We start from the raw sequence: 27,374 nt of genomic DNA, 5'->3' as shown, positions 1-27,374 counted from the left end.
TTTTTTGGTTAGTGTGAATGAGATGAATCGAGACTGCAGGAATAAGGCTGATACACTTTTAAGAGAATATTTGTGTGTCACTGAACACAAGTGGATTGGACAGAAGTTTCTGTCCATGTGAGGGAGCTTTGATTTGCAATCCAGAGTTTCTCTGTGCCTCTTTTTCCATTGCAACCTCTCATAACCCCCAACCCTTTCCCCAAGATGTCTGGTGGCCTTCTGATGAAACAATGGGCTGCATTTGGACCAGGAAGTTGGGAGGGCCCCAGTCTGTGCAGTAAGCACTTGGACTCTTTGGTTCCTGGCCATTGTTTGTTCGGATGGTTCAGGAAATTCTTATCTGTGGTACAGAAACTCATATTTTAATAGCTTAAAAAGGGAAAGTTCCAGACTGTGCCACAGCTGCCCTTGGACCATGTTAATTTGTGTCCATATTGTAACTTAGGTAGAATTGTCTATTCCATTTCAGTCTTGTTTCTTCCTTTGTTTTGCTGTTCTTCACATTTGATAGATTGTCATTCATTTGTACTTTGTGTTATATAATGCCCCTGTCAACACAGACTGTTTTGGATGGGTAACCATTTATAAACCTTGTTTGCATGCTTTTTGGTTCTGTAGTCTTGTATTTTAGGAAATATTTGAAAAGGATATATTATTTGCAGATATACAAATTTTCTCTAAGAATCATTTCGAATAAGTAGAAAAAGCTGAAGATTTTTCAAAGTTCAGTGTGTTGTGTTTACTAGCTTGTTAGGTGCTACTGATAGATGTACAATCTTGTTCTAGTTGTGTTTTCTTGAATATTGACTAATGTTTTCATTCTAGCTTCTAGAATATTTGCTTTTCAGTAGGAGTTAAATAGTGCATGCTTTTAACTTTATGTTGAAAAAAGTGTGTTTTTGTTTGGTGTTTGTATTGAATTCTTTTAAAATCTTTCCTCTTAAAATGAGGGTTAAAGTCTTGAATTAGTCCTGTGGTAACAGCAAACAATATTTACTATAGATTTGCAATTTATATATTCTAAAAACGCAGTGAATAGCTAAACTTTTATTTCCTCTTGGGTTTTCTGGGTTTTTTGTCAATTTGGTATTCTCTTTCTTTTGTGTAGTATTTGACCAAAAAAATAAATAAATATCTAAAACTAATTGTAAAATGGTCTGAAACTATGTATTGTACAGAGAAGTGTACCTGGATGCATCTACAGAGGCCAGGAATGTATAATTCTATAAAATCAGTTAGGAAAGCTGCCATGTAACTATAGACTTGAAGATGAGTTTTCCTTTGATACCTCAAAATCTCAGAGGTGGTTTTCTTAATGTGGATGGGAGCTGCAAAGACACTTGATCATTGCATTTTTTAAAAAGCAGGGAGAAACTATCAGCACTGTTACTTTATATAAACGTGTTTGGGTGCAACTTAGCAAGTTTTTATAAGGCAGTCTTCAATCTCTTTGTAACTATTTTAGCTCTTTATAATGTTTTGTAACTGGAATACACAAGCAAATAATCAAAGTTTGCCAAGAGGGAGAAGGGATTAGGATGGAAGATGCCAACCCTTTCTCCAGTAACACTTTCCCAATGCCCTTCCTCTCTATCACCCTTTCCCATCTTTCACTGAAGTTATTGCAAAGGGCAGAGTGAGGGCTGGAACCAAATCCCCTTTTTCAAGCCTGCCCCTGCCCATCCTGTCCCCTGGAATGAACACAGTGTCTGACGTACTAACCAAAGAAGCACACGTTAGAAGGATCTGCAGGGATGCAGGCTGCACTCAATTGCCCCAGCCATCATCCTCATATGTTGTTGCACCAGAGAGTGAAGATTGTCCAGCATTGCCTGCACTCCAGAAGCTCTGAGCCTCCTAATCATATGCTTCGTTAGGATGTCAGCCAGTCTCCAGGCCATGAGGAAAAAATAAGGATACTTTCCTTCTTTCCATCTCAAAAGTTCCACACTCTGCTAAACAATGTGGATATTTACAAAGTTCTTTTTCTTAGTAACGGCACTCTCTTGTTGCTTTTCATTTCTTCTTTACTATTGTCTATTCTCATCCTTTGCCTGATATATTTCCAGCATAATACAGTATTTCACATACCACTCAGAAAAGAAACTCTCTTCTGATCACAAAAATGATCTGATACTCATCTTAAACCTGTAGTTCTACCCCATTTCAAGAGAGTATAGAATTTTAAACTACGATATAATCAAATACCAGTATACAGGAAGGGAAATATCCTGATGAGTGTCTAGTGTTTCATTAAACATATATACCCAACATGTTTCAATCACAAGATCTGCCGGAGGGAGGTGCTTTAAAGGTGAAATAATGTCAATGCATCACTTTAAGAATAGAACTTGGTACAGGATCAGGTTTTTTTGACATGTTGATGTTTTTAGTGTTAAACTCGGAAATTATGTTCTTAGCAAGAAAACCAATATTTTGTTATACTTTTGCATTTGGGAAGTGTTGCATATGTGCTTGACATTTTTGGAAACAGAATGTAGGTTTCACATTTTATTAGAATAACTAGTACGATGTGTTTTGTATGGCTCCTTTTTGAATAGTGTTAAACTATTAATTTAACCTCTTTTAGCTACAAGAATTCGAGGCTGCTATCAAAAAAAGAGATGACATTATCACACAGCTCACAGCTAATCTGCAGCAAGCAAGGAAAGAAAAGGATGAAACAATGAGGGAATTTTTGGAGTTGACTGAACAGAGTCAAAAACTGCAAATTCAGTTTCAACATGTAAGTTACTGGCAACAACAATTTTTAGTTTTAAAGTATACATTAAAGCACTCCAATTATTTGCACAAGCGGCAATTTCCCACTTCAGTGGCAATTTCCCACTTCCAGTGGGAATTTCGTGTTTGTGAAATTAGATGGCGAGATCAACTTGATTGTTTGTTTGACACTGATTAGGGGCTGAAAGGTCCTAGAAAGAAACTTTGGTCATAGTGCTTACCACAAAGGCATGATTATCCTTGTGCTAAACACTTTTTCTTACAAAATCCCACCTCACTCATAGATCCTTGAAACTAATATTCCTTTTTTGGTGCTCAGATACAAGCATTTGATAAGAGTGAAATATCATAAATGGGAGAAAAATTGCTTTGAATGCCTCAAATGTTAGAACGTTCATTCAGAGAGGAGAAAATGGAAAAATTGGTCTTGATGATTAATTGCTTGTTGCTTTCTCTTCTGGTGATCAATCATCCCCACCTACACAGATCTTTAAAAGATAAATTATCTCTCTATAGTTGCTGAAAGATTCCCCTAAGCTCTGTTTTCAGGATTCAGTTTTGTTCAGTCTTTTGATGAGGCAGCTGATGTCTTATTATTAAGCAGTTACTTTTGAAGAAGGTAGATGAAATTCTTTTTTAAAAGTAGAAGTGAAAATAGAGAATGCACCAGGCATAGTAGGTGAAAAGAGTTATCCTAAAAATGTTGGTTATTTAAACAGATGGTATCGAGTCCCTTCCTAGTCGTAGTTTTATGACTCTGTAATCGCTGCTGGGAAAGCTGGCTTACGTTTCTAAGCAAGATAAAGTCTAAAAATGAAATAAATAAAAATGAGCTAGCTACATTTATTCATGCCAAATATTCTGTATTTTTCTAAAATGCAGCATTTTGTCCTGCTTATTGCTTCAGGATATGGAATATACAAAGTACTATGAGAAAAGTACTACTTATATGTTTAGTGTAACTAATTGCTATATACCGTATGCCAACAGACTTTTCCACCCTATTTGGCAGTTGCTTTTCAAGCAATTAACTTTGATCTGTTTTTCTGTGTATAAGTTGCAGGCAAGTGAAGCTTTAAGGAACACCAGTCATAGTAGCACAGCTGCTGACTTACTGCAGGCCAAACAACAGATACTTGCATATCAGCAACAGCTAGAAGAACAAGAACAGTTACTGAGGAGTTATCAAATGAAAAATGAAGATTTTGAAGTACAGGTATCTCTGCTGCAGCAGCGAGTCACTGACATTGAGATGGTATGTTTCACATTAAGATAATGGCTTTTAAAGGGTTTTATTTTGCCCATTGTTTAAAAGAGGTATGTTTTCTTAGCATCAAGTGTGTGGGTTTGCCTATTTATTATTGCAAACCAACACTGGCATTCTGCATACATATATTTCATGAAAAAATGTTTTCTTTATGAATATTTATCTTGTATAGAGACTCATGATATATTAGTAGCTCAGAAGAATTTAAACTGTAAGAAGTCACAGAAAATCCTCTTAAATGTATCAGATATTGAAGATAGGTTAACAATGAAGTCTTTACAGGAATTGCTGTTCTCATGTTAATTTACACAGCTACAATAAAAGCAGTTGTTTGAATTTAATTTCCAAATTACAGAAATGTTTTTGAGCCTTATAAGTTTTATTTTCAGGTAACAGTTTTCTAAAATTGGCACAATGGGGCAGCCACGTTTGTTTAATAATAAGAACATAGGAAGCTGCCATATACTGAGTCAGACCATTGGTCTATCTAGCTTAGTATTGTCTGCACAGACTGGCAGCAGCTTCTCCAAGGTTGTAGGTAGGAATCTCTCTCAGCCTGATCTTGGAGAAGCCAGGGGGGGAACTTGGAACCTTCTGCTCTTCCCAGAGCATCTCCATCCCCTGAGGGGAAGATTTTACAGTACTCACACTTCTAGTCTCCCATTCATATGCAACCAGAGTGGACCCTGCTTAGCTAAGAGGACAAGTCATGCTTGCTACCACAAGACCAGCTCTCATGTGCCTGCACTGTTAATATGTGCACTGTTATTGTAATCCGCCCTGAGCCATTTTGGAAGGGCGGTATATCAATCAATCAATCAATCAATCAATCAATCAATCAATCAATAATATAGAAAGTGTGTGTGCGCGTGTGCGCCCAGGAAGGATATATAATTTTTACATCAAAAGAGTGGTGTAGGTGAGAAGTGCTCGACTGTCCCTGTCGTTACCTCCTCACGTTTAGTCACCCCAGGCACTTTTTCACGTAGAGCTGCTTACTTGCAGTATTGGAGAAGTGGGCAGGAAAGGGAGGATTCAGTTCTTCTCACTCTTTAAAAATTATACTCTTCCACCCACCCCATCTTATATATGAATGGAGCACATGCACTGGTGGGGGAGTGGCTGCCTGCCATGTGCGGATTTGCTCTCCATTAGATTTTGGAATATACAACTTAAAAAATGAACATTGTATGACTCTGATTGGTATATAAAGTAGTGCCTGTCTGTTTTTAGAAACTGCTCACTTCTTAATGCATCTTTATTTCGTGTTACATTACAATTTCAGTTTGGTCTCTATAAGGACAACATTTTGATGTCCATATGTTTTGATGGAGAAATTTCGTTTTAAGTCTCGTGCAATCTGCTTAGAAGCCTGCTTTCAAATTCTGGTTTGAACCTGGAACCTGTACCATTGACCTGATGCTTAACCATGGCTAAGATAGGCGGTAGGAATTCACGCTGCAGGCTGGAGGCAGTGGCAGATGGAACATTCAGCCCTGCAGCCTGCTCCTCATAGCAATGGGAACCATTACCATTCAATATTGTAATTAAGGAGACCATTACAACATGGTCCCTAATTGTAAGTGCCCTCTTGCCCTTTTCAGGTTTTTGTCAGCTAACCTTTGAGTTCAAGTGATAAAAACAGAACTTCATCTGTTATAGAACTGACTTTTCAGGTTCTCCTGAAACTACATCACAGGGATTTTTGATACTATTTTGACTGTCACGTTTATTTAATATTATAAAAATTCAGGACATGAGCTATGGCTATCATAAAGATAAAATCTATTGCTATGACTCACCCCACCAGCCCTCTTGGGCTATTTGCAGCAGACGTAGGTTTGTGCACTCAACCCTTATTCTTCCAAGTTTCCTGTCCTTGGTGTGCTGAGCCCCCACATTGCCCTCAACACATATAGAAATGGGTAGCCTGTTGTATAATTTGGAACTTTTTTTACTTTAGTATAAAATAAAGTTAAATGTAGAAATTGAAGATATAAAACCAGGTTTTTTTAATTATAGGAAAAATACAAGGCTGTAGAAGATTCTGCTAAGAAGAAACTAAAAGAAAAAGAAACAATTATTGAAGAATTGGAGGCAAAAATGATAGAAGCAGAAGAAAATGTATTTGCTCTTCAGAAAAAATTATCAGCTGCTGAGAAGTTAGTTGAGGAAGTAAAGGAGGAGGCCTTACAAAAGAATCAAGAAATACATAACGTGAGAGTAGAACTAACAAGCTCCAAGCAGAAAGAACGACAGTGTTCTGATGAAATAAAACAATTAATGGGTACTGTGGAAGAACTGCAGAAACGATGTCATAAAGAGAGCCAGCTTGAGAATGACATTGTACAGAGAATGGAACTTGATGCACAAAGGAGACTTGCAGAACTCCGGGCAGAACTGGAGGAAGTGCATGGGCAGCAGATCGTACAGATGAAGCAAGAGTTAGTTAGGGAGCACACAACAGAAATTGAAAAACTGCTTGCTCAGCAAAAAGCAGATCAGGAAAGAACTTTGAATTTATATTCTGCTAATGCTAGTGAAGACCAAATACAGTTAATGAATATTGCAATTAATGAGTTGAATCTCATGGTGCAGGATGCTAACTACCAGAGAGAAAAGGTAAGGCAGGATTTGTCGCAACAACTGGAACTTGTGTCCTCAGAAAAGTCTTCTCTACAAAATCAAGTTGAAGATCTTTGTCAAGAGCTGAGTTTTGCAAGAGAGCAAATTCAGAGAGCCAAGCAGACTATACATGAAAAGGAATCTAAGTTACAAGAAGCAGACAAGTTACAAATCATTGTTGGTGATCTAAAAGCCCAACTTGCCTCTGCATCTGAGATCAAGGAAGAACATGAGGCAGAAGTTACAAATTACAAAATAAAACTTGAAATGTTAGAAAGAGAAAAGAATGCTGTTTTGGACAGGATGGCTGAATCTCAAGAAGCTGAACTAGAGAGACTGAGGACCCAACTTTTATTCAGTCATGAAGAGGAACTATCAAAACTTAGAGATGATTTACAACAAGAACACAAAATAAACACTCAAAATCTTAAAGATAATTTTGTTATGCAAAATAAACAGCAGTTAGATGAGTTACAGAATGAAATGAGCAAAAAGATAGAAGCTATGCAATTTGAAAATGACAACTTAATAACAAAACAGAATCAGCTCACATTAGAAATATCAAGGCTGCAAGATTTGCAGCAGTCCATTGTAAACTCTAAATCCGAAGAAATGATGCTTCAGATCAATGAACTCCAAAAAGAGATAGAAATCCTTAGACAAGAAGAAAAGGAAAAGGGTACACTTGAACAGGAAGTTCAGGAGTTGCAACTTAAAACAGAGTTATTAGAAAAGCAAATGAAAGAAAGAGAGGATGGCCTTAAAGAAAAATGTATATTGCTTGAAACACAAAACAACGTTCTTGAAGATGAAATGAATACCTTGAAAGAGAAGTTAAAAAAATATGCTGTTACAAATATGGAAGAAAGCTTGATCTTCATAGATGGTGTTAGTTCCAAGTCACAGGACTCTGATTTGCTAAAAAGAATAGAAAATCTGATTGCAGAAAATGAGAAGCTTATAAAAGAAAATATTGAACTTAAAGAAGATATTGAGAAACTAAATAACTCACTTTCATTTGCTGAGATAAAATTTGAACATAATTATCAGGAACTCCAAGAAAAATATGCTTCTCTAATTAAAGTAAAATCTGATTTAGAAGAGAGCAAGAACAAACAAGAAGCTGAGTACAAAGCCAAGCTTCAGACCTTGATGGATGAGATCCACCATCTACAGGAAGATATGCCAGTTGTATTGAAAGCTCAGCGTACAGTCCTTCAAAGTAAAAGAGAGAAAATATTAAGATCAGAAACATTTGATGTTGAGGAAATAGTAGAAAAAGACACAACAGAACTTATGGAAAAACTTGAGATCACCCAGCGTGAGAAACTGGAACTTTCACTGAGACTTTCAGATCTTTCTGAACAATTAAAATTGAAACACAGTGAAATCTGCAGATTAAGTGAAGAAGTTATATCTCTAAAACAAGATAAAGAACACATTTCAGCAAGGTGTAAGGAACTAGAACTTGTCGCTAGTTGTGGACAGGAAGAGAATATGAAAATATGTGAACATAAGACAAAATATTCCAATGGGAAGTCACATACAGGCCTTTCTGCAGTTTTGGAACCAGGAGTCTTTGCACCTGATTTGTCCAAAGAATTCGACAGTGCAGTAAGAGAAGAGAAACTGATATCAAGCAGAAGTTTAGCTGAACAATTTTCAACTGAAGAGGCAATTAAACAAAAACTAAATCAAGATCCACAAATATTGCTGGATAACATTAACCAAATATGTGACGGATTTGTAGGAGACTCTTCATGTGTGAGTCTTGTGCAGAGTGAAAACAAGCTTCAGGATCAGCTGGTGGTGCTAAAATCTGAACAGGTACTTGTGTCAACGCAATATATATTTTTTTTGCTGTGCACACCTCTCAACAAACATATTCGTAGTTTGCTAAGTTATAAGAATTTAACTATAACATTTTGGGTTATTGACTGTTGATCAATATGAGGGTGGTCTGTTACATATATGTATGTTGAACTTTGAAAGAATGTGCAAGAACGTACTGTAAGCCATTCTTTAAATATCTAAAATAACTAGATAGATTAATATAAATCTTCCCAATCTGAAAATTACCTGCTTGTGTCACATGATTGGCTTTAATTTCAGCATGGATCAGATGTAATCAGTACTGTGAGAGGCCAGAACTCAGTGGTAGCAACATTTTTGCATGCAGCTGGTCCCCAATTTAATCCCAGGTATCTCCAAGCAGGGCTGGGGATAACCCCCATCTGAAGCTAACTACTGACCTAGACGGGCTAATAGTCTATCTTCTTCATATGTTTGTATAGGTACAAAAGTCTACCTTATACTGTGCAAACTCCATATATTCTAGTTAATACAGATTATTGATAAATGTATGGGAAGTATGTTGAAATATTTGTTATTTTTATCATCTTTGAAGTTTACCTTCTAGTGGGTTAGATAGAAAAATTGCTGATATTGAAGCCATATCTCAACTTAACCTGAATGCGATTCAGGAACCTAAATTGTGTTCCTCCATGTTTTCATAAAATATGTTAACTTTGTGCAACAATTTTTCTCTTGTGTATTAAACTGTTATGAGCTGCCTTGCACATTGCATTTTTGCAATGGAAAGGCACGATATAAATGTCTAAAATAAACAACCTCTCTCTCTCTCTCTCTCTCTCTCTCTCTCTCTCTCTCTCTCTCTCTCTCTATATATATATATATATATATATATGAATTTAAGCCTAATGTCCATAAATACTGCAGCAGACATCCTAATTAATGAAGTGCCAGTGCTTTATGATATGCGCCAGTGCTTCAGAGGAGTTTCAGAGTTAAACACTGAATTGAAATTCACTCCTCCCACCCACAAGCACTGGTGCAGCATTAATCTCGAACCTGTTTTCAGCACCACACACTTATTAGTTAGGATATTGGCCTATAAGTACCAGTGTTTAGAGGGTTGCACAGCCCTCAGGGACATATTTGTGACAGAAAATGATTTTTGCAAAGAGGGGAAAAGTGAACATAACTTCCCATCCCTGTGCACTGGTCTGTGAGAACCTAAGCAAACCTAGTTTACTTGCTCTACCCCTGTAAGGCTGTGCTGCATATCAACCATAATTTATGAATATTGTACAGTAATAAATAGTTGATTCTCAGTATTCATCTCTGCACATTTTTCAACATATTGCTGCTTTAGCATTTAACTTTCAAATTTTTCATGTTATGAGTGCAACCCTGTATAACTTTAAGTGTCAATGCTCTAAAGTTTTTAATCATATTTAAAGCTATGTATGTACAAAGTAAATACAAAAATGAGTTTTTTTAAAACTCTCATGGTGTCTTTTACTCAGAGTGATTTAAAGCTACAAATGGAGGCCCAACGTATTTGTTTGTCTCTGGTTTATTCAACTCATGTGGACCAAGTACGTGAATGCATGGAAAATGAAAAGGAGATTGCGCTTTCTGCTCTTAAAGAAGAACTCCAGTTCCATCATGCACAAGAGTTGCATGAACTTAAGAAAAAACAGCTGAATCTCCAGACTATGAAAGATCAAAATCCAGGTAAAGCAGAGAAAAAGAGATGGTTTCCTTTGTGCTGTGGGGAGAATATTTTTACATTAGCAACTGATTTAACTTGTCAGTTGCAGATTTCTTATGTCTTAATGTGGTTTGGTGCTTTTTGTGTTGTCATTTGTATTTTATTTGAATCTGTTGCTTCACTTTGTATTTTGAATGTTGTTACAGATAAAGAAATAAATGCATCTCTTTTCTCAAAATAATAGAAAATATACTAAAATAAATACGTTTCAGTGTTATTTTGTCTTCACAGATGAAGAAGGCCAAGTTACAAGGTTACATCTAGAAGGACTTAGCAAAACAATAGCTGAAGAATGCTCTAAGCTCACTCAGGTGAGAAGCACTTGTTCTAATTCTAATCAAATTTCATCATACTGGTTGACATCCTAAGGAAGCAAAAACACAGCTCTTGGGGACATATTTTCTAATATGTCTTTAGTAATAAGTTCTAATAATTTTTGGAAGACAAAGAGCACTCCTGGAGGCAGCGAAGATCAGCAAAAATCACCACCCCCACCGCCATTGTGCACACCCTGCAGAGGTTAGGAAGGCTCTGCCTACATCCTCATTTTGGTGGTCAGGATGCCAGGCACTGACTCTTGTCTAGCCATCCTTTCGTATAAGCTCAGAAACCAGGATAATATTGGTGAATCTCTTAGGGTAGTTGAGTGGTTGCCTTTAGCTGTAGATGGTGATCTGGTTTATTTTAGGAGGCTAATCCTGTGATAGCATTACAGGGATCCTTTCCCTATTTTCTTGATTATCATCAGATACAATATGAATATCTTTTTTTCTTTATTATAGTCACTAGGCAGCATTCTGCTTGAAAAATCTTCAACTGTTGATGATGCTGGAGAAAGAGAGAAATCTAACACAACATTAATGTCTAAATCAGAAGCTCAAGGTAACTCAAACACAGTCTCTTAATTTATAGCCTTGTCATCTTTATTCTTGGCAGAACCTTTACATTAAAAAGGCACAGGATGCTCTTTCTCCCTGGGGAACGAGTGGCAGCTGGATTTCTCACTGGCAGTTGTAAACAAGACTGGAAACTGGCTATGAAAGCAATTGGAACAAATTTATTTACCAGCCTTAGAAGTGTGGCATTAGAGACCGCAAGAGTAGATAGTGATGAGGTAGTCTGACAGAATGTTGGATAAGCTAAATGAGGCTCAATTATCATATTTATTTTATATTTGGATTTATATTCCCTCTGATCATCTACAGGCCCCAAGGCTAACAAAGTTATAGAAAAATATATCAAATCAATAAAAAAGGACAGGAGCTAAATACGTCCTAAATGGGGCCATTTGTGGACTAGAGAGGAAAATGAGAGCTCTGATGGTGGAGACTCTAGGGAGAAGTGGGAACCCATAGAACCCACAGAAAATAGAGTATTATTATGGAGGTCTGATGAACCATTAAGGCTGTTGGAATGATTTTTTTTTAACAGTCTTGCTGCAAAGAACAAATTGTGGAGTGGCAGGGATTGAGCTCTGATTTTTAGAGCTCAACAATGTGAATAGATAGACTAATTATTGGATTAGTACTACTTTTCATCTATTAACAGGCTGAAATGATCAAAGCAGAAAGAAAGTATTGAGCCAGATCATGATTCAAAATAGTTTTAAGCCCAACAGGGACTCTCTTACAATTCTCTGTAATTATTATGGGATATCTTTTTTTTCCTAGCAGTATGGTGCATGTATAAAATATACTTCATACATTTGATTAACAAGAAAATGTTCCTGATTTTATTTCAAATATTAAAGTAGAATATGGCACATTTTCCTGCATTATGGGGCTAATGTGGCAGGAGGGAGGGTCTTGATTTAGAGCCTGGAAGTTAAGAGGTATACACTTTTTTCTGACTCATTTTCAGATTTTTACACTGACCCAGTTTAGAAGTAACACTAAACCATGGTGGTTTGATATCCTGGTTTGTTCTAAGTCTAGTTAGCTAAACAAAATGCAATTTCCTGACCTCATAGGAAACAACCATTTGTTTTAGAGTGAAAGCAAAATCTTTCACTCTTCTTCTCTTGTGCAGAAGCCTATGGATCCCTTAGGTTCATTCATTTAGCACCAAATAATGGTTTAGTATTACATATGTACTGGGCCACCATGTACAGACTTATCATGAATGTTACTGACTCTTAGAGTGATGCAGAAAGCAAGATTTTGCTCATGGCCAAGTTCCAATACTAGGATTTAAAGTTAGGAGCATCACCTTCAAGACTAGCATTCTTTTCATGTTTCTGTTCTTTTCAGTACTTATGTTTGCAAGTGACATAAGCTATTTGAAGACTAAAACTGGCCCAACATTCTAAATCCATGCCCAGTACACAGTAGGGATGTGCATAGAACCGGTTCGGAGGCCCTTTATGGGCCTCTAAACCAGTTCATAAAGCGGCCAGTTCCACCAGTTTGATGGGGGTGGGTGCTGCTTTAAGAGCGGGGTTTTCTCTCTCTCTTATTCTTCCTTCTGCTTTCCCCCTGCTGGTGCTCCTTTTTTCTAAAGTCCATCAGGGCGGCAGTGTCATCCCGTTGCCACCCCGTTGCCCCCATTTACTGGGTACAGCCGGAAGAATCCCAAGCACCTATGTACGCTGGGCACGGGCGTGCAACGTGCCTGGTGAATGGGCGTGTGACGTGCCCGGCGTACGCTGGTGCATTGGATACATCCAGTTGTATCCGGTCAGCGGGGGCAATGGGGCAGCAGGGAGGTATGCTGCCGCCCCAATGGACTTCAGAAAAAAAGAGTGCCAACGGGGGAAGAGTGGAGAGAGGGGTAAGTACATTCTCCCCCGCTCTTAAAGCAGCACCCCCTGCCATTGAACCACCCCCGCCTGGTTCCATGCACATCTCTAGTGATGTGAGAGATCACAATTATTTCAGTTGCATAAACTAACATAGCAGTAGAATGCTGTCTTAATGTAATGTTTGTAAGAAATAGTGCACTAGAATAATAGTCATTATGAATGTAATTAACATATTTATTGCTTCTCTGCAACCTAGTTTTGCAAGGAACCCTGCAAACTCTTCTGAGCAAGATAATGGAAGAACACCACAAACTGGTGGAATATCACACACAATTTATGAAAGACAGAAAAAAGGTTAGTTATTTTTATTTATATCAAACTTACACAAATTCCTGCCATTAACAAACAAATATTAGTTCAATATTGGTTGAGTTCAATATTGTACACTATTAGGCTGCTTAACAGCGCAATCCTGTATATGTTTATTAGAAACAAGCCCCATTGACTTCAAGAGTGCCTATTTTCAAGTATATGTGCATAGGCTTGCAGGCTAAATCTCACAGGCTTTAAAGCCTAATTGTATGCAAGATTGCAGCTGATCTAGGTGATCCATAAACTGTAATCGGATTAAAAGTGCAGCAATAGTCCCTTCTAGGGATGTGCACAAACCAGCAAATGGCCAGTTTGGTGCCGGGGGGGCCCTTTACCTTTAAGGATCGGGGAGGGTGCTCTTACACTTCGACCCCCACCGGCCCTTTCTTTAAAATCGCTGGCACGAGGCGGCAGCATAACTCCTTGCCGCACCAGTCAGCGTCAGATCGGAAGTGCCCGACGTGTGTGCAGTTTTGAAAAAGAAACAATTTGTAATTCTAGACTGTTGTTTTGTGTCTGTTTTAATTTATCCAGATTGAAGAGCAGCAAGCATCACGTGCATGTGATGAAAAAGAAATTGTCAATCTGCCACAGAATGCAGAAAGTTCACCTACTCCATCACAGGATATTACTGGTAAAAATATGAACAAAAAGTATCATTTATAGATTTATATAATGTAAGTGAACAGCCAGCCTTAGCAGTAAACATTAACAGTACAGATCTGCATAATATAAGTAAAGTAGCCAGTTTTAGATAGTGACAGATCCAGCGTTCTAAGGCTGCAGCCTGAGCTGTGCCCTCACAAGAAGCAGATTTTTGCTCGGGCATATTCTTCCCAAGTAGCAGAGTAGATGGAGGAAGAGAGATTTTCACTGATTTTCAGTGGTTCCTCCAATTCCCCCTGCAACTGCCTGTGCCTCCCAAAACTGAGTCCCTGAGAGTCCCTCAGCCCTCCACCAAAAATCACATCTGCCTTCCCTGCTTGAAATGAAATGCTGGTGCATCAGTAGAGCATTAGTCTGGATGTCAGCCAGCATTTTTAAATTTTCACAGTCTGAAGATGTTGACCTAGATGCCTCTTGGTGGATGTCTTCCAGCCAATCAAGATGGTCCCCATTATCAGTTGTGAAGCCACTGTCTATCGTTTTATCAGGACAGATTTCAAAGTTGATAACAACAGTGCACTTTCCATTCAGAGGCCATTCATTCTATATGTATGTCAGTTGGGAAGCAAAAGTGGAGGACAAGATCTGGAGATGAAACAACAACAAATATTTATATACTGTTTTTCAGCAAACGTTTCCAAAGTGGTTTACATGGGGAAATAAAAAATAAATAAATAAGATGGATCCCTGTCCCCAGAGGGTTTGCAATCTAAAAAGAAACACGAGACAGACACCAGCAACAACCATTGGAAGAATTCTGTGCTGGGTCCGGATAAGGCCAGTTGCTCTCCCCTTGTTACATAAAGAGAATCACCATGTTAAAAGGTTCCTCTTCTGCATCCACTCTTCATTGACAGCGTCTTTGTATACAGCCTGAATTGACTGGATTTAGGGCAGATTCAGTCTCTCCCTACCTTTTTGATCAGTAATGCAAATGCTGACTTATCTTGATGTGAGCAGTGCTCAAAATTACTTGTCCCTGAGCAGGGACAGCCCTAAAAGCTGATGCAACTTAGAAACCCCCCCCAGCCCCCCCCACATACTTCCACTCCCTTTGCTGCATTGGGGTGACTGCTAATACTGCCCCCAGTTGCAAGAGAGGTGTTAGGTGTAGTTAGGTGTTAAAGTAAGCAACAGGTAAGTATATTTCAATACAATAACAAAATTTCCAGTGTTACAGAACCAGGGTCCTCTTCTATCATTGCTGTGCGACTTTTCATTACTTTAAGTTAACATGTAGTAACCTGTTTGTTTGTTTATGCATAGATCTTCAAGTTAGGTCACCATGTTGGGAAGAGCTTAAATCTCAGCTTGAAGAGCAACATGTTCAAGAAGTTGAGAATCTGCGATCCTATTTTCATCAGCAATTGAAAGACACAGAGAAAAGATATACTGCAGAGATAGTCCACTTACAAAGTAGACTCCAAGATGCCAGTGACTCTTCTGAATGTTTTAGGTAACTGTGTGTATGTTTTTGTTTTGTTGGCCTTCCCTTCACTTTTTATACCCAGGACAGGACTAGCCCAAGAAATTTTGCTGGGGGGAAAGATCAAATTTTCTTTCTCCCAGTCTTGTTCATGCAGTTGTGAGAAGGGGAATTTTGTTGCCTTCAAGAATTTTCCTGATTGCAGCCTTTTCCCATATGAGTGAATAGAATGAAGAAGATTTTTTCTCTCTTGTTTTTCTCATTGCAGCTCCTGGGTCTTTTCACAAGTGTATGTGGTTTTTTTTAGAGAACTTTCTAGATGATGATGATGATTATTATTATTACATTTATATCCCACTCTTCCTCCAAGGAGCCCAGAGTGGTGTACTACATACTTGAGTTTCTCCTCACAACAACCCTGTGACGTAGGTTAGGCTGAGAGAGACGTGACTGGCCCAGTGTTACCCAACTAGTATTGTGGGGTTGGGGATAGCTCTTGCAGCACACAAGTGTGCTGCAAGAGCTATCCCCAACCCCACATGGCTGAATGGGGATTTGAACTCGGGTCTCCCCGGTCCTAGTCCAGCACTCTAACCACTACACCATCCTGGCTCTGCAAGAGTTAGTTAGATGCGAGAGCTAGTAATTTACAGGTGAAACTCGGAAAATTAGAATATCGTGCAAAAGTCCATTAATTTCAGTAATGCAAATTAAAAGGTGAAACTGATATATGAGACAGACGCATTACATGCAAAGCGAGATAAGTCAAGCCTTAATTTGTTATAATTGTGATGATCATGGCGTACAGCTCATGAAAACCCCAAATCCACAATCCCAGAAAATTAGAATATTACATGGAACCAAGAAGACAAGGATTGTAGAATAGAACAATATCGGACCTCTGAAAAGTATACAGTGTACTGTGCTTGATTGGCCAGCAAACTCGCCTGACCTGACCGCATAGAGAATCTATGGGGCATTGCCAAGAGAAGGATGAGAGACATGAGACCAAACAATGCAGAAGAGCTGAAGACCGCTAATGAGGCATCCTGGTCTTCCATAATACCTCATCAGTGCCACACGCTGATAGCATCCATGCCATGCCGCATTGAGGCAGTAATTGCTGCAAAAGGGGCCCAAACCAAGTACTGAATACATATGCATGCTTATACTTTTCAGAGGTCCGATATTGTTCTATTCTACAATCCTTGTCTTCTTGGTTCCATGTAATATTCTAATTTTCTGAGATTGTGGATTTGGGGTTTTCATGAGCTGTATGCCATGATCATCACAATTATAACAAATTAAGGCTTGACTTATCTCGCTTTGCATGTAATGCGTCTGTCTCATATATCAGTTTCACCTTTTAATTTGCATTACTGAAATTAATGGACTTTTGCACGATATTCTAATTTTCCGAGTTTCACCTGTACTTGGCTGAAAAGCTTATTTTATCTGATGAAAATGACCTTGTTTATGGAGAGTAAATATTCATAGTTTGAGAACTGAGTAAAATTGCAGAGCTCAGGTAGTTAAAGAGCATTACAAATAGGAGTATGCCAGAACCTTCAGGTGAGCACAGTGGCTCAATATGCATAATGGCATCTACAAAAGGCTGCACGCAGCTGCGGCACAGCTCCCTGCAGCTTGTGCATGACGATGACACACACAGGCTGCAGGGTGTAGTGTTGCAGCTGTGCACGGCCTTTTGTAGAGCAAGTGCTACACCTAGAAAAGTGGTGGGGCTGCGCAGGATCAGGTAAGGACCTGCTTTTTAAGGGAACTGCTCCCCACCCCGCCTGCGGCTGCCCAAGCCCATTTAGGCTCCTCCCTGCACTCTATGATCAAAGTGGCTTGAATGGGGCTTGCCCCGCCTCACCCCCCCCCGCCAATGTGATTTAAAGTGGTTTTCCCTACTGCTTGCAGCATGGTGCCTTGTGGGAGGTCTCTCCCAATACCTTCCCTCGCCCCAGCTCTCGGCAGCCGCAGTAATCTGGGTGACAAGTTAGGAGAACTGAATGGAGGCTCTTGTCTGTAAGGATCAGACTAATGGCTCTTCCCTTCCCCCAAACCAACCCCAGTTGATTGTGTGCAAGGCCCCAGTGTGTTTGATGGAGGGCCACTTATTTAAAATATTATAAGTCCAGGTTTAACTTGCTTCTGTTCAGATTTAAGTTATTTAACCAGGCTGGTTTTTTTAAGTGAGCGGGGGGACCTCAAAAAATTTAAAACAACATATGAAATACATTCAAAAGCATTTTTTTTTTTGGTATCCATTCTGAACTGTGGAACCATTACCCTGTATTGAGAGCATCAGGACTTGAGATGTGGATGATATTCAGTTCAGGCCAGCCTGCTTTCATTTGTTTCCCCAACCAAAGCAGTACTACAGATAATCAGAAGACCAGAAAAGAATAGGAATATGTGGTAGATGACCAAACAGTCATCTTAAAAATAAAACATCTAACAACTAGGGCAAGTATCACTCTTGCCTTAATAGCATGCATATCTGTTGTAAGCACAATGTAGTCAAGAATTTTTTCATTCGTCAGCATCCAATCAACTACATTGCTGCCCCGAGGCTTTGGAATACACTTCCTGCTGAAATGAGCCTCCCCTCTCTTACAACTTTTTAAAGGGCAGTCAAGATGCATTTGTTCACCCAGGCTTTTAATTAGATACTGTTTTAATTGTGTTTTAATAGTTTTAACTTTTTAATTTTAATTGTTGAAATGGTTTAATCTTTTATTAGCTGTTTTGATTGTTTGTAAACCTCCCAGAGAACTTGCGTTTTCGGCGGTATAGAAATGTATTAAATACACCAAATAAATAAATAAATAAATATTTTTTTTCTGATACTAATGTGGCTAGGAAAAAACATTTCACTGTACCTGTTTGAGGTGAAAAGAAGTGCACCCTATAATTAAAAAGCCATCTGATACTTATTTGAGTTCAGCTTTAATTTTCCTTTTTAGAATTTCTTTGGAACCAGAAGTAAATGATGAGAAGGATAAAGGGAAGCATGCTGAAAGTGAACAACAACGTGCTGAGAGGGCAACAGAGGTACTGTAGAATACTTTGAATTATTACTTGTTTTCTGTATGTGTTTCAGTGCTTAAGGCATAATACACAGTCACATCTGCATCTATCGATAGATCTCATATTTTGAGTATCAGATCCTTAGCAATAAAAATTGCTTACAAGTTAAAAACGGTGAATTATGCCAAATAAAATCTATTTTATTTGGCATGCTTTAAAAATTTAAAATGCATACAAGCTTGATTAATAAATGTTGGAAAGCTCCATTAATTTGTAGTGAAATGGAAATTTGTAGTGAAATTTATCATCACATTTCTTGTGATGATAAAGTTATTTTGTACTTGAAAATAATTGCTAGATGTTTTCCAGCAAAAACAGTATTATTCTGTGGTACCTTAAAAACAAATAAGTAGTTTACTTCATTAGATTATTTATTTATTTAAAATATGTATGCCCCACCCCTCCAGTACACTACTGCTCGGAACAGCTCACAACATCAACAAAACAAATACAATATAAAGCAAAAGATTAATAAAGATAAAAGACCAGGCTAAAACCATGTTAAATTTTTTAGAAGTTTTAAATTAGAAGTTAATAGCTAAAAACTGAGAATAAGAAAAAAACCTACTAGCTATAAGCAATAGATAAAACATTTAAAAGCCTCTATTAAAAGATGGCTCCCTCCCTTTTTTAAAAATACTGAGGGAGGGAGCATGGCAAAGCTTGTCATTCCAAAGCTAAGGAGCCACAACTGAAAAGGCCCTACTGCTAGTCCCTGCCAACCGGATCTCTGTTAGTAGTGGGGCTATGAGCATGGCCTGAGATGCTGAGCAGAGGGCCCTGGCAGGTTCATATGAGTGAATGCGGTCCGGCAGGTACCCTGGCCTCAAGCCGTGTAGGGCTTCAAAAGTGAAGACCAGCACCTTGAATCTAGCCCGGAAGCAGACTGGTAACCAGTGAAACTGCTGCAGATGTTTGTGACACTCTTGCAGCGGCTTGTACCCATGAGCAGTGTTCTCTTTAGTTTTTTTCCAACTGTGTGCAGAATGAATTTTATTCTGGGTGGCAGTATCAAGGCAGTGTGCACACATATGCATTCAGAGTGGGACCTTCCTGATTCAACCTGAGTGGGGCCTAAAACTAACTGAGAGGACATCAAAAAAACTTGTGTGCTTGCACACACTTTATTGGGAACACTGTCCATGAGCATCCTTGCAGCAGCATTCTGCACCAGCTGAAGCTTCTGAACCGTCTTTTAGGGCAGCCCCTTAAAACAGTATAATTAATCTTTAAAATGACACATGTAGAACTGATGTTTTTTAAAATAATCAAATGTTTTGTTCTTTTTCTTATAGCTCTCTGATGTAGTTGGTGTTGAGTTCCTGGAAAAACAATACCAAGAAAAATTGTTAGAAGAAATAGCAAAGGTACAGCTTTTCTAAGATAGTACATTAGACAGATCAGTTATCATGCTGAACCATCGTTAAGATGCTTAACTATCATTTGGCACAATATCTAAATTGACAGACCATGTTTTGTAATTAGCCAACAAATGAGAATAGGAAATACTGGCTTTTAAATCATAGTTTGTGCTACTGATTTTTGGCATGATGTCTGAATTGACAAGCCATATTTATGGATGTTGCTCTATTTCTAGTTCCACCCTCCCCGCTTTTATTTCAATAAAATTACAGCAGGCATATGACATAATCAAGGATAACAATTATATATGTGTATAACTGAAAAATAAAATGAAAAATTCCTTAAGCATAACTTTAACATAATAAAATACAACCTACCAAGAAAAAAGGGGGGGAGAAGGGGGGGCACCTTCTTCTAAGGATATCTGTGTCTTCCACACACACCCCAAACATAAACCATTCATTAAAATTCGACCAAATTGCTGAATTCTTTACCTTTCCATTGGAAAAAGACCAGTTCAAAAGCTGACAAGGAACACACATAAGTTATCCAAAGCTGCATTTCAGGAGTAAATTTGTCCTTGCAATGTTGCATTATAATCCTTTTGGCAACCCCCCAAGCACGAAGAATCCACAATTATTGATGTAATGCTAGATTCCATATGCTGGGGATGTACCCCAACAAAATATGATCATCCTTGATGGGCCATGATTGCTGCAGTCATTTTAACAATCTTATTAATTTCAAGCCAAAATGGCACAATAACCAGACAGGACCAGACCATATGCATTGGTGTACCCTCAAATAAATTACATCTCAAACATCTAGAAGTCTTCAACCAGCCCTTGTTAAACATTCTCTGAGGTGTCCAATAAATATGGAATAAATGTTTCTGCTGCATTAGCCTCATTTTGAGATGCAAATAGGCATGTTTCACTGCCCTCAAAGCTACACACCGTTGGTTTAATCAAATAGGGTATTCAAGTTCATTTTTCTAAAGATCTTTGATATAATCAATAACCATCTTATTAATGTCTTTAAGCATCTGATAGAGCAAGATTACAGGCTTAGGTGCATCCAATAAATATTCCAGGTTAAATAATAGAAATGGAGTTTCAGAAGCTGCAATTGCATCAGACCAAAAAGCTGTGATAATAAATGCTTTAGAAGAATAAACTGCAAGCTTGCAGTTAGAGATAAATCAATCTCAGCTCTCAAAGTTTCAAAAGATTTAAAAACCGCTTCAGAAGAGATCAGTTAATCTAATGTAATGATGTTGTGGGAGGCTCAGTTAGCCCAATAAAAACATTTACGGGCAATCTTCAAACAGGGATTCTCCCACAACGAAAGCTTTTCATGCAAGAAAGGATTGGAACCATAGCTAGAAGCCAAAATTCTGTACATATGCTTTGAGGCTTTAAACAGCGGTAATGACCTAGATCCACAAATAAATAATGAACCCAGCACCTGCCAAAATTTTAGCGGGATCACTTTCAAGTTGTGCCCAAGGTGTGGCTGAAACCTGAGACTCAATGTTTCACACAAGGACTGAGAATAGAATAAATGCCCATTTATAAGCTTGAAAATGCCGAAAATTAAACCTGCTTTCTTCAATGGGTAGTTGAAGTTTATAAAGTGAAAAAATAGGCGGGTGTCCTTGCCATAAGAAGTCTTTAATGAATTTATAGACTTCTTATGGCAAGGACACCCGCCTAAGGACACCTGCATCATATTTTAAGTAAGTCTTTAATGAATTTATAGACTTACTTAAAATATGATGCAGGTACAAGAATTGGAAGACCTCTTAACACAGGCATCTCCAAACTGCGGCCCTCCAGATGTTGCTGAACTACAACTCCCAGCATCCCTAGACACAATTTTTTGTGGCTGGGTATGCTGGAAGTTGTAGTTCAGCAACATCTGGAGGGCCGCAGTTTGGGGATGCCTGTCTTAACATATATATGAACCTCAGAGTGGGGCTTTCATGATTCAACCTGAGTGGGATCTAAAATTGAAAAAAAATGTAAGCGCATGCACATGCGGGAGTTGCTTCTCATGCTTCTCCTCTGTCTGCACCCCTGCTTAGTCCTATTAATCATGGATCATTTTGTTTTATTTATGCAATAAAATCCCTATCTGTGGTGTTTGTGGCATGTAACTGTAAATTAAAATCCTATATTTTGTTGACCATATGTGTTGATGTATATCATAGGAGCATGATTTAACATTGACATTTATATGCTACTGGGAGAATGCATGAAAATGAATGAATTGATTTGTATGGAAATCTAAAGTGTGTTCTCTCTGTATCTCAATCTGTTGCTCAATCTGTTTTTTTTAATTAAGGTTGTTGTAACAATGAGTGTAGAATTTGCACAGAAAAATGAACTAGCAAGAATTGCTGAGCTAAAGGAGGAAGAAATGTCATTGATGGTACCAATACACACTCAATGGGGAAAAGAACTTGATACAAAAGAATCTTTTGAAGAATTGGATAGCCATAGAAATGAAGAGAGAGGTGCTGAAAATAAAGAATTAAAATCACTTAGCAGAGAGATTAGTGAAGAGTGTGGTAAAACTTCATGCCTTGAGGGACAATTTCAGCCAGATGTTAAATCTGCTGAGATACCTGACTTTGATTCAAGGCTTTCAACAGACACTTCCTCTAATGATAAGGAGCTTATGCAAAAGAGTTGTCTGGTAAGTACAGTCAAATATATTCTGTTTTATATATTTTCATATTATTTTGAAAAGTACTAACTCCATTAAACTCTTTTAATTTTGTTTGTCCCTCTATTGTTGACAAACCATGCATTATGTTGTTTATAGTAACCCTGAAAAGCACGACAAAAACATGTAGTTCTGGAAGTTGCTAATCAGCTTTCATGATCCATGCAAAATGGAGCATGGAAGAGCAAAAGTGTATTAAATACATTTTGTATGTACATTCATCATCAAAATGTACTACAATCTTAATCAAATACAGAATAAAACTACATATTTGCATGTACATTTATCTTCTTGGTGAAGTATAAGCTTAGAAGGATTAATCTGCTGTTTCTAGCTTAATGCAGAGGAAGCACCACTGGAAAATAGTTTATTAAATATGAACATGGTGACCTGACAAAGGGTGGTCACTGATGTCAAAGTGTGTTAGAGTCTTTCTAGGATCATTATAAGCCCACAGAAGTTTCTGAACATACCTGAGTACTATTTTTAACTTGTAGAGATTTGTGTTTCCCCCTTTTTAAATTGTAAACTCTGTGATTGGCCACATGTATTTTAAATGTATTTATAAGCACTATAAAATTATTATTCTGAAAGTAGCCTCCTCACAATACTTTCCATGTGCCAAGTCAATACAAAGGCTCCATAGAAAGAGGTGTACGGCATTCTTAGGTCTGGATCGTGAGCCTGTAACATCGATAAAAAGTGTATTCTGTGCCTGTGCGGAACACTTGGGGTAGAAACTGTTAGTTCCTTGTGGCACCAATCGATTGCCCACTGTGCGTCCTTTGCGCCTGCTCATATTGGCGGTTTGGTGCTTCACAGCTCAGTTTCTTTCTGATTGCCAATGCGCTCGGTTCTTCAGTGATCTAGGCTCCTTATAAAGTATTCTATTGGATAATTGGACTGGCCTTTGTTTATGGGCTGCCCTTTGGATAACATAAAGTAGTACTTATTGTGTTTGAACTCGGACTGGTTGGATTTATTCTTTGTTTATTGGACATCGGTACTTCAGCGAAGTTTTTGATTGGTGTATGACCACGGACTACTTAACTTGACAATACTTGGGTTGTCCTTTATGAGCCCCAAGCCAAGAGGGCGAAAAACAAACCTTTAAGAGTTGCGTGCACTGCAGTGGGGGGAATCCCCTCAGCTGACGGCCACGACCATTGTCTCCTGTGTCTGGAAGAAGGGTATAACGCCGCAGTGTGCTCTGTTTGCAGCTTACTTTTTAAAATAGAAATTAAATTTAAATTTATTTAATTTAATTTAATAAAATAATTTAATTTAATTTAAATTTAAATTTAAATAAAACTTTTTAAAATAGAGCTGCACGTATGAGGGGGGCTTTGTTGGGAAGCTCTGACTCTGGAGAGTGTTTCAAAGTCTCCAGAATCGATGGCCATGGTATCAAAGTTGACACTGGGGACGGCAATGAAAGCGCAGTCTGAATCCCTGATGCCTGGGCCGTCGATGTTGAAGGGCTCAGCCTTTAAGCAGCCACAAGTGCCTGAAGATCGTTTGTCTTTCCATGGGAAAAGGAAAGGCAGTGGAGGCAAAAGGATAAATTGGGCTCTCCACCCCCTAAAAAGCATAAGGAGAAGAGTGATTGAAAGGAGGGGCATCTGTCACCGCCCAGCACTATGACCCTTTTTCTGTCTGGCTTGTAAATGCCTGGTGAACCCATTGCCTGGCAAACCCATCGCCATCAAAGTCAAGGCCAGAGTGGGGAAGGGTTCCTACTTTGTTTGACTCTGTGTCGACGTTGGGCAGTTTCTCAGTCACCGGCACCTACGCCACAACAATCCCCATCGATGCTGATGACCCTGGTCTCTCCATTGCTGTCAAAACAGGGGTGCCAGTTACCTGTGGTATCCAGCACCGAGGACATCACCAAGGCTGTTTTTGATCCTGAGACAGCCCAGAATATCCTTTCAGTGTTGGAGTCAGGGGAAATCACCTCTTCAGCATCAGCGTTCTGGCAATTATTGAGCCAGGGTCTCGGCGTCGAGGAGGAAGAGTTAGGAGATATCCTAAGAACTCCTTCTATGACCCCATTCCAGTCTAGGGTGTCAGTGGCAGGCCTGTTACCTATGGGAGGATAGCATGATGTGCCTACAAATTCCACCCCAGTTCGTCCGGACAACTACAGAGTTTAAAATGTGGAAAGCGCATAGGATGCAGATGGAACTAGTACAGGCTGCAAAGCAAATGACATCCCTGAGTGTTATAACTGAGACTCAGGTTCAAACTGCAACTTAGATGATGCCTCCAAGGATTGTGATTCAGAATACAGTTTTGGCTGCAGCTCCAATGACACCCCTGAGGATGTTGAATCAGGACGCAGCAGTATAAACGTCTATTCCAGGACCTGTTGTACAGCAGGTTGTAAGAGTGTCCCATGTAAATTAGGACGAAGGTGTGCAGACGGCTGTGAAAATGTTGATACCAAAGCCAACTTGACAGGCTTCTAGGTCAATACAGACATGTGTGGAACATGAGACAAAGAGGTCAGTGTGTACGGGGAAGTAAAAAAAAGTTATCTCAAATGTTATTGATACAAAAACTTAGTGAGGTCGACGATCCTATCTACGGTTTCATGAAGAAAACAAAGTACACTCAACCAGTGTACTTACATATGCTTCCTGTAATAACAAAAGCAGCTAAGCTGATTTGGCAGGTGTTGCACACATCTTGGCAGGTGTTGTACACTCCAACTTCTAAGAGACTTGATACCCTGTATAGGATCCAGGAAGAAGAGAATGGTTACTAACTTAAACATCCTACCCTAAATTCCTTAGTTATTGACTGTGCGTCCTCATCGAAAGGGGTCGTGGTGTCATACTATGCCAGCTGACGGGTCTTCTGGAAATCTTGGACATCTAGATCAATTGGAAAAAGTCCCACTTGACACCTGGAAGAACTGCCGGAGGAATGTTTTCAGAGAATATGGAAGTTGGTGCTACCGTTGCAGTTGAATCCAGTTCAGTGGGCTCACACAGTTCAAGTGCCGATGGGCCTGATATCCTCATGCACTACCATGGTCTGTTAAGCGAGACTGAGGATACAGAAGCTGCAGCAAAGGTATCTGCCAGCTTTCCAATGAAATTTAGACAGCCAAGGCTGCCTTCTGCATCTACCAGACATGGTACTGAGATTGCTAGTATGGTGTACGAAAGAGGAAAATCTTCTGGCAGGGACTACATTCAGAGTTCCAGTGCCAGAAATATTGGTAACGTCAGATGCCTCTCTCACAGGTTGGTGAGCTCATATGTCCGGCCTGGAGATGCAGGGGCTCTGGACCCTGACTCAAAAGACTCTGCACTTAAACTTTCTGGAACTGCTTGCAGCTTTCCAGGCTATAAAGTTGTTTCAGAGACATCTGCTTGGGAAGACAGTACAACTGCAGATGGACAATACAACTGCAATAGCGTATGTTAACAAGCAAGGGGGGACGGTGTCAGAAACTCTCTGCAGTTTGTGCCAACAGATATGGAATTGGTGCATTCTTCGGAAAATTCCTCTGGTTGTGATACACATAAGAGGGATAAACAATACCCTTTCAGATATCTTGAGCAGATCCCAAGTACTCCTTCAACAGCACGAATGGGAGTTAAATACAGCTTGCCTGAAGGGCCTATTCAAGTCTTGGGGAAAGCCCATGGTAGACCTTTTTGCAACAGAGGAGAATGCAAAATGCAGTCAGTACTGCTCAAGAGCAGGACTGGGAAAGTGATCAAAGGACGATGCATTCCAGTACCAGTGGACACACAGTTTATTCCATTTGTTTCCCCTGTATCCGCTGCTCAGGCCAGAGGCTTTAGTGCCATGGATGCCTCTGTATGGGACATGTTGCATTATCTTATGACATTGAAGTCAGGAGGCTTAGCAAATACCTCACTGAAGGTGAATTTAGCTGCCATTTCCTCCTTCGTGTGTGTGTGTGTGTGTGTGTGTGTGTGTGTGTGTGAGATGGAAGGACTGTGTTCAGCCAACCTGACAGTAAAAGGTTTCTTAAAGGGGTAACAAATCTGTACCCACCAGTTCACAGACTGATGGATAGATGGAATCTTTCCCTGGTCTTATTGGTGACAGAAAGGCCGTTTGAACCAATGGTGACTGTGAAGCTTAAAATAGTGACATTAAAAACCGTATTTCTAATTGCCATAACAATGGCAAAAAGTGAGTGAGCTTACTGCTTTATGCATAAGTGAACCGTACACTAAAATCCATAATGATAAGGTCGTGATGCAGTAGACCTGGAGTTCAGAACTAATATTTTTTTAGACTTCCACATGAACCAAGACATTGGGTTACCCACCTTTTTCTGGAATCCAGAAACACCTCTAGAATGGGCAATGCACAGCCTGGATGTGTGACAGGCTCTTCTGTTCTATTTGCAGTGAACATCTGCAATAAGGAAGATAAGACAGCTATTAGTCACTTATAGGTAAAAGGATGGGGGACAGCCTGTCTCAAGACAAGACTCCCTCATTGGCTGGTAGACTATCTACCTGGCTTCCAAGATGCAGAAGGTGGATCCTCCTAGAGGGTGTGAAGGCCCACTCTATGAGGGCATATGCGTCCTCTGCAGTGCATTTATCAGGAATAAATTTCAAGAACATATGCATGGCTGCAATGTGGGCGTCAGAAGAGACATTTGTTAAAATGTGGTGGACCTCCGCTTAACAGCAGCAGCAAGTTTTGGGAGGGGTGTACTCAAGCGAGTTTTGCAGTGACTGGCTGCTCCCATCTCCAGGAATAGTGAAGC

The 27,374-nt window shown here is 39.1% G+C and overlaps 1 protein-coding gene across 12 annotated transcripts in view; it reads left to right on the top strand.

Moving 5' to 3' along the window:
* AKAP9 (A-kinase anchoring protein 9) overlaps positions 1-27,374 on the top strand; it is a 164,714-nt gene that overhangs the window by 45,251 nt on the left and 92,089 nt on the right. For all 12 annotated transcript variants that reach the window (XR_008310385.1, XM_053265330.1, XM_053265325.1 and 9 more), the window contains 12 exons: positions 2,591-2,746; positions 3,800-3,997; positions 6,032-8,461; positions 9,964-10,174; positions 10,443-10,522; positions 10,994-11,093; positions 13,208-13,305; positions 13,858-13,957; positions 15,256-15,445; positions 18,391-18,478; positions 19,810-19,881; positions 22,223-22,576. Coding sequence is in view for 11 of the 12 variants with exons in the window: in XM_053265330.1 (XP_053121305.1) it covers positions 2,591-2,746; positions 3,800-3,997; positions 6,032-8,461; positions 9,964-10,174; positions 10,443-10,522; positions 10,994-11,093; positions 13,208-13,305; positions 13,858-13,957; positions 15,256-15,445; positions 18,391-18,478; positions 19,810-19,881; positions 22,223-22,576 (4,077 nt within the window). In the remaining variant the exon portion in view is untranslated. The remainder of the gene's footprint in view (positions 1-2,590; positions 2,747-3,799; positions 3,998-6,031; positions 8,462-9,963; positions 10,175-10,442; positions 10,523-10,993; positions 11,094-13,207; positions 13,306-13,857; positions 13,958-15,255; positions 15,446-18,390; positions 18,479-19,809; positions 19,882-22,222; positions 22,577-27,374) is intronic.

This window comes from Hemicordylus capensis, chromosome 6 (assembly GCF_027244095.1).
Source record: "Hemicordylus capensis ecotype Gifberg chromosome 6, rHemCap1.1.pri, whole genome shotgun sequence".
NCBI classification, from domain to species: domain Eukaryota; kingdom Metazoa; phylum Chordata; class Lepidosauria; order Squamata; family Cordylidae; genus Hemicordylus; species Hemicordylus capensis.
Note: the sequence above shows the minus strand (reverse complement) of the source record. Positions and strands in the feature narration are given on the sequence as shown.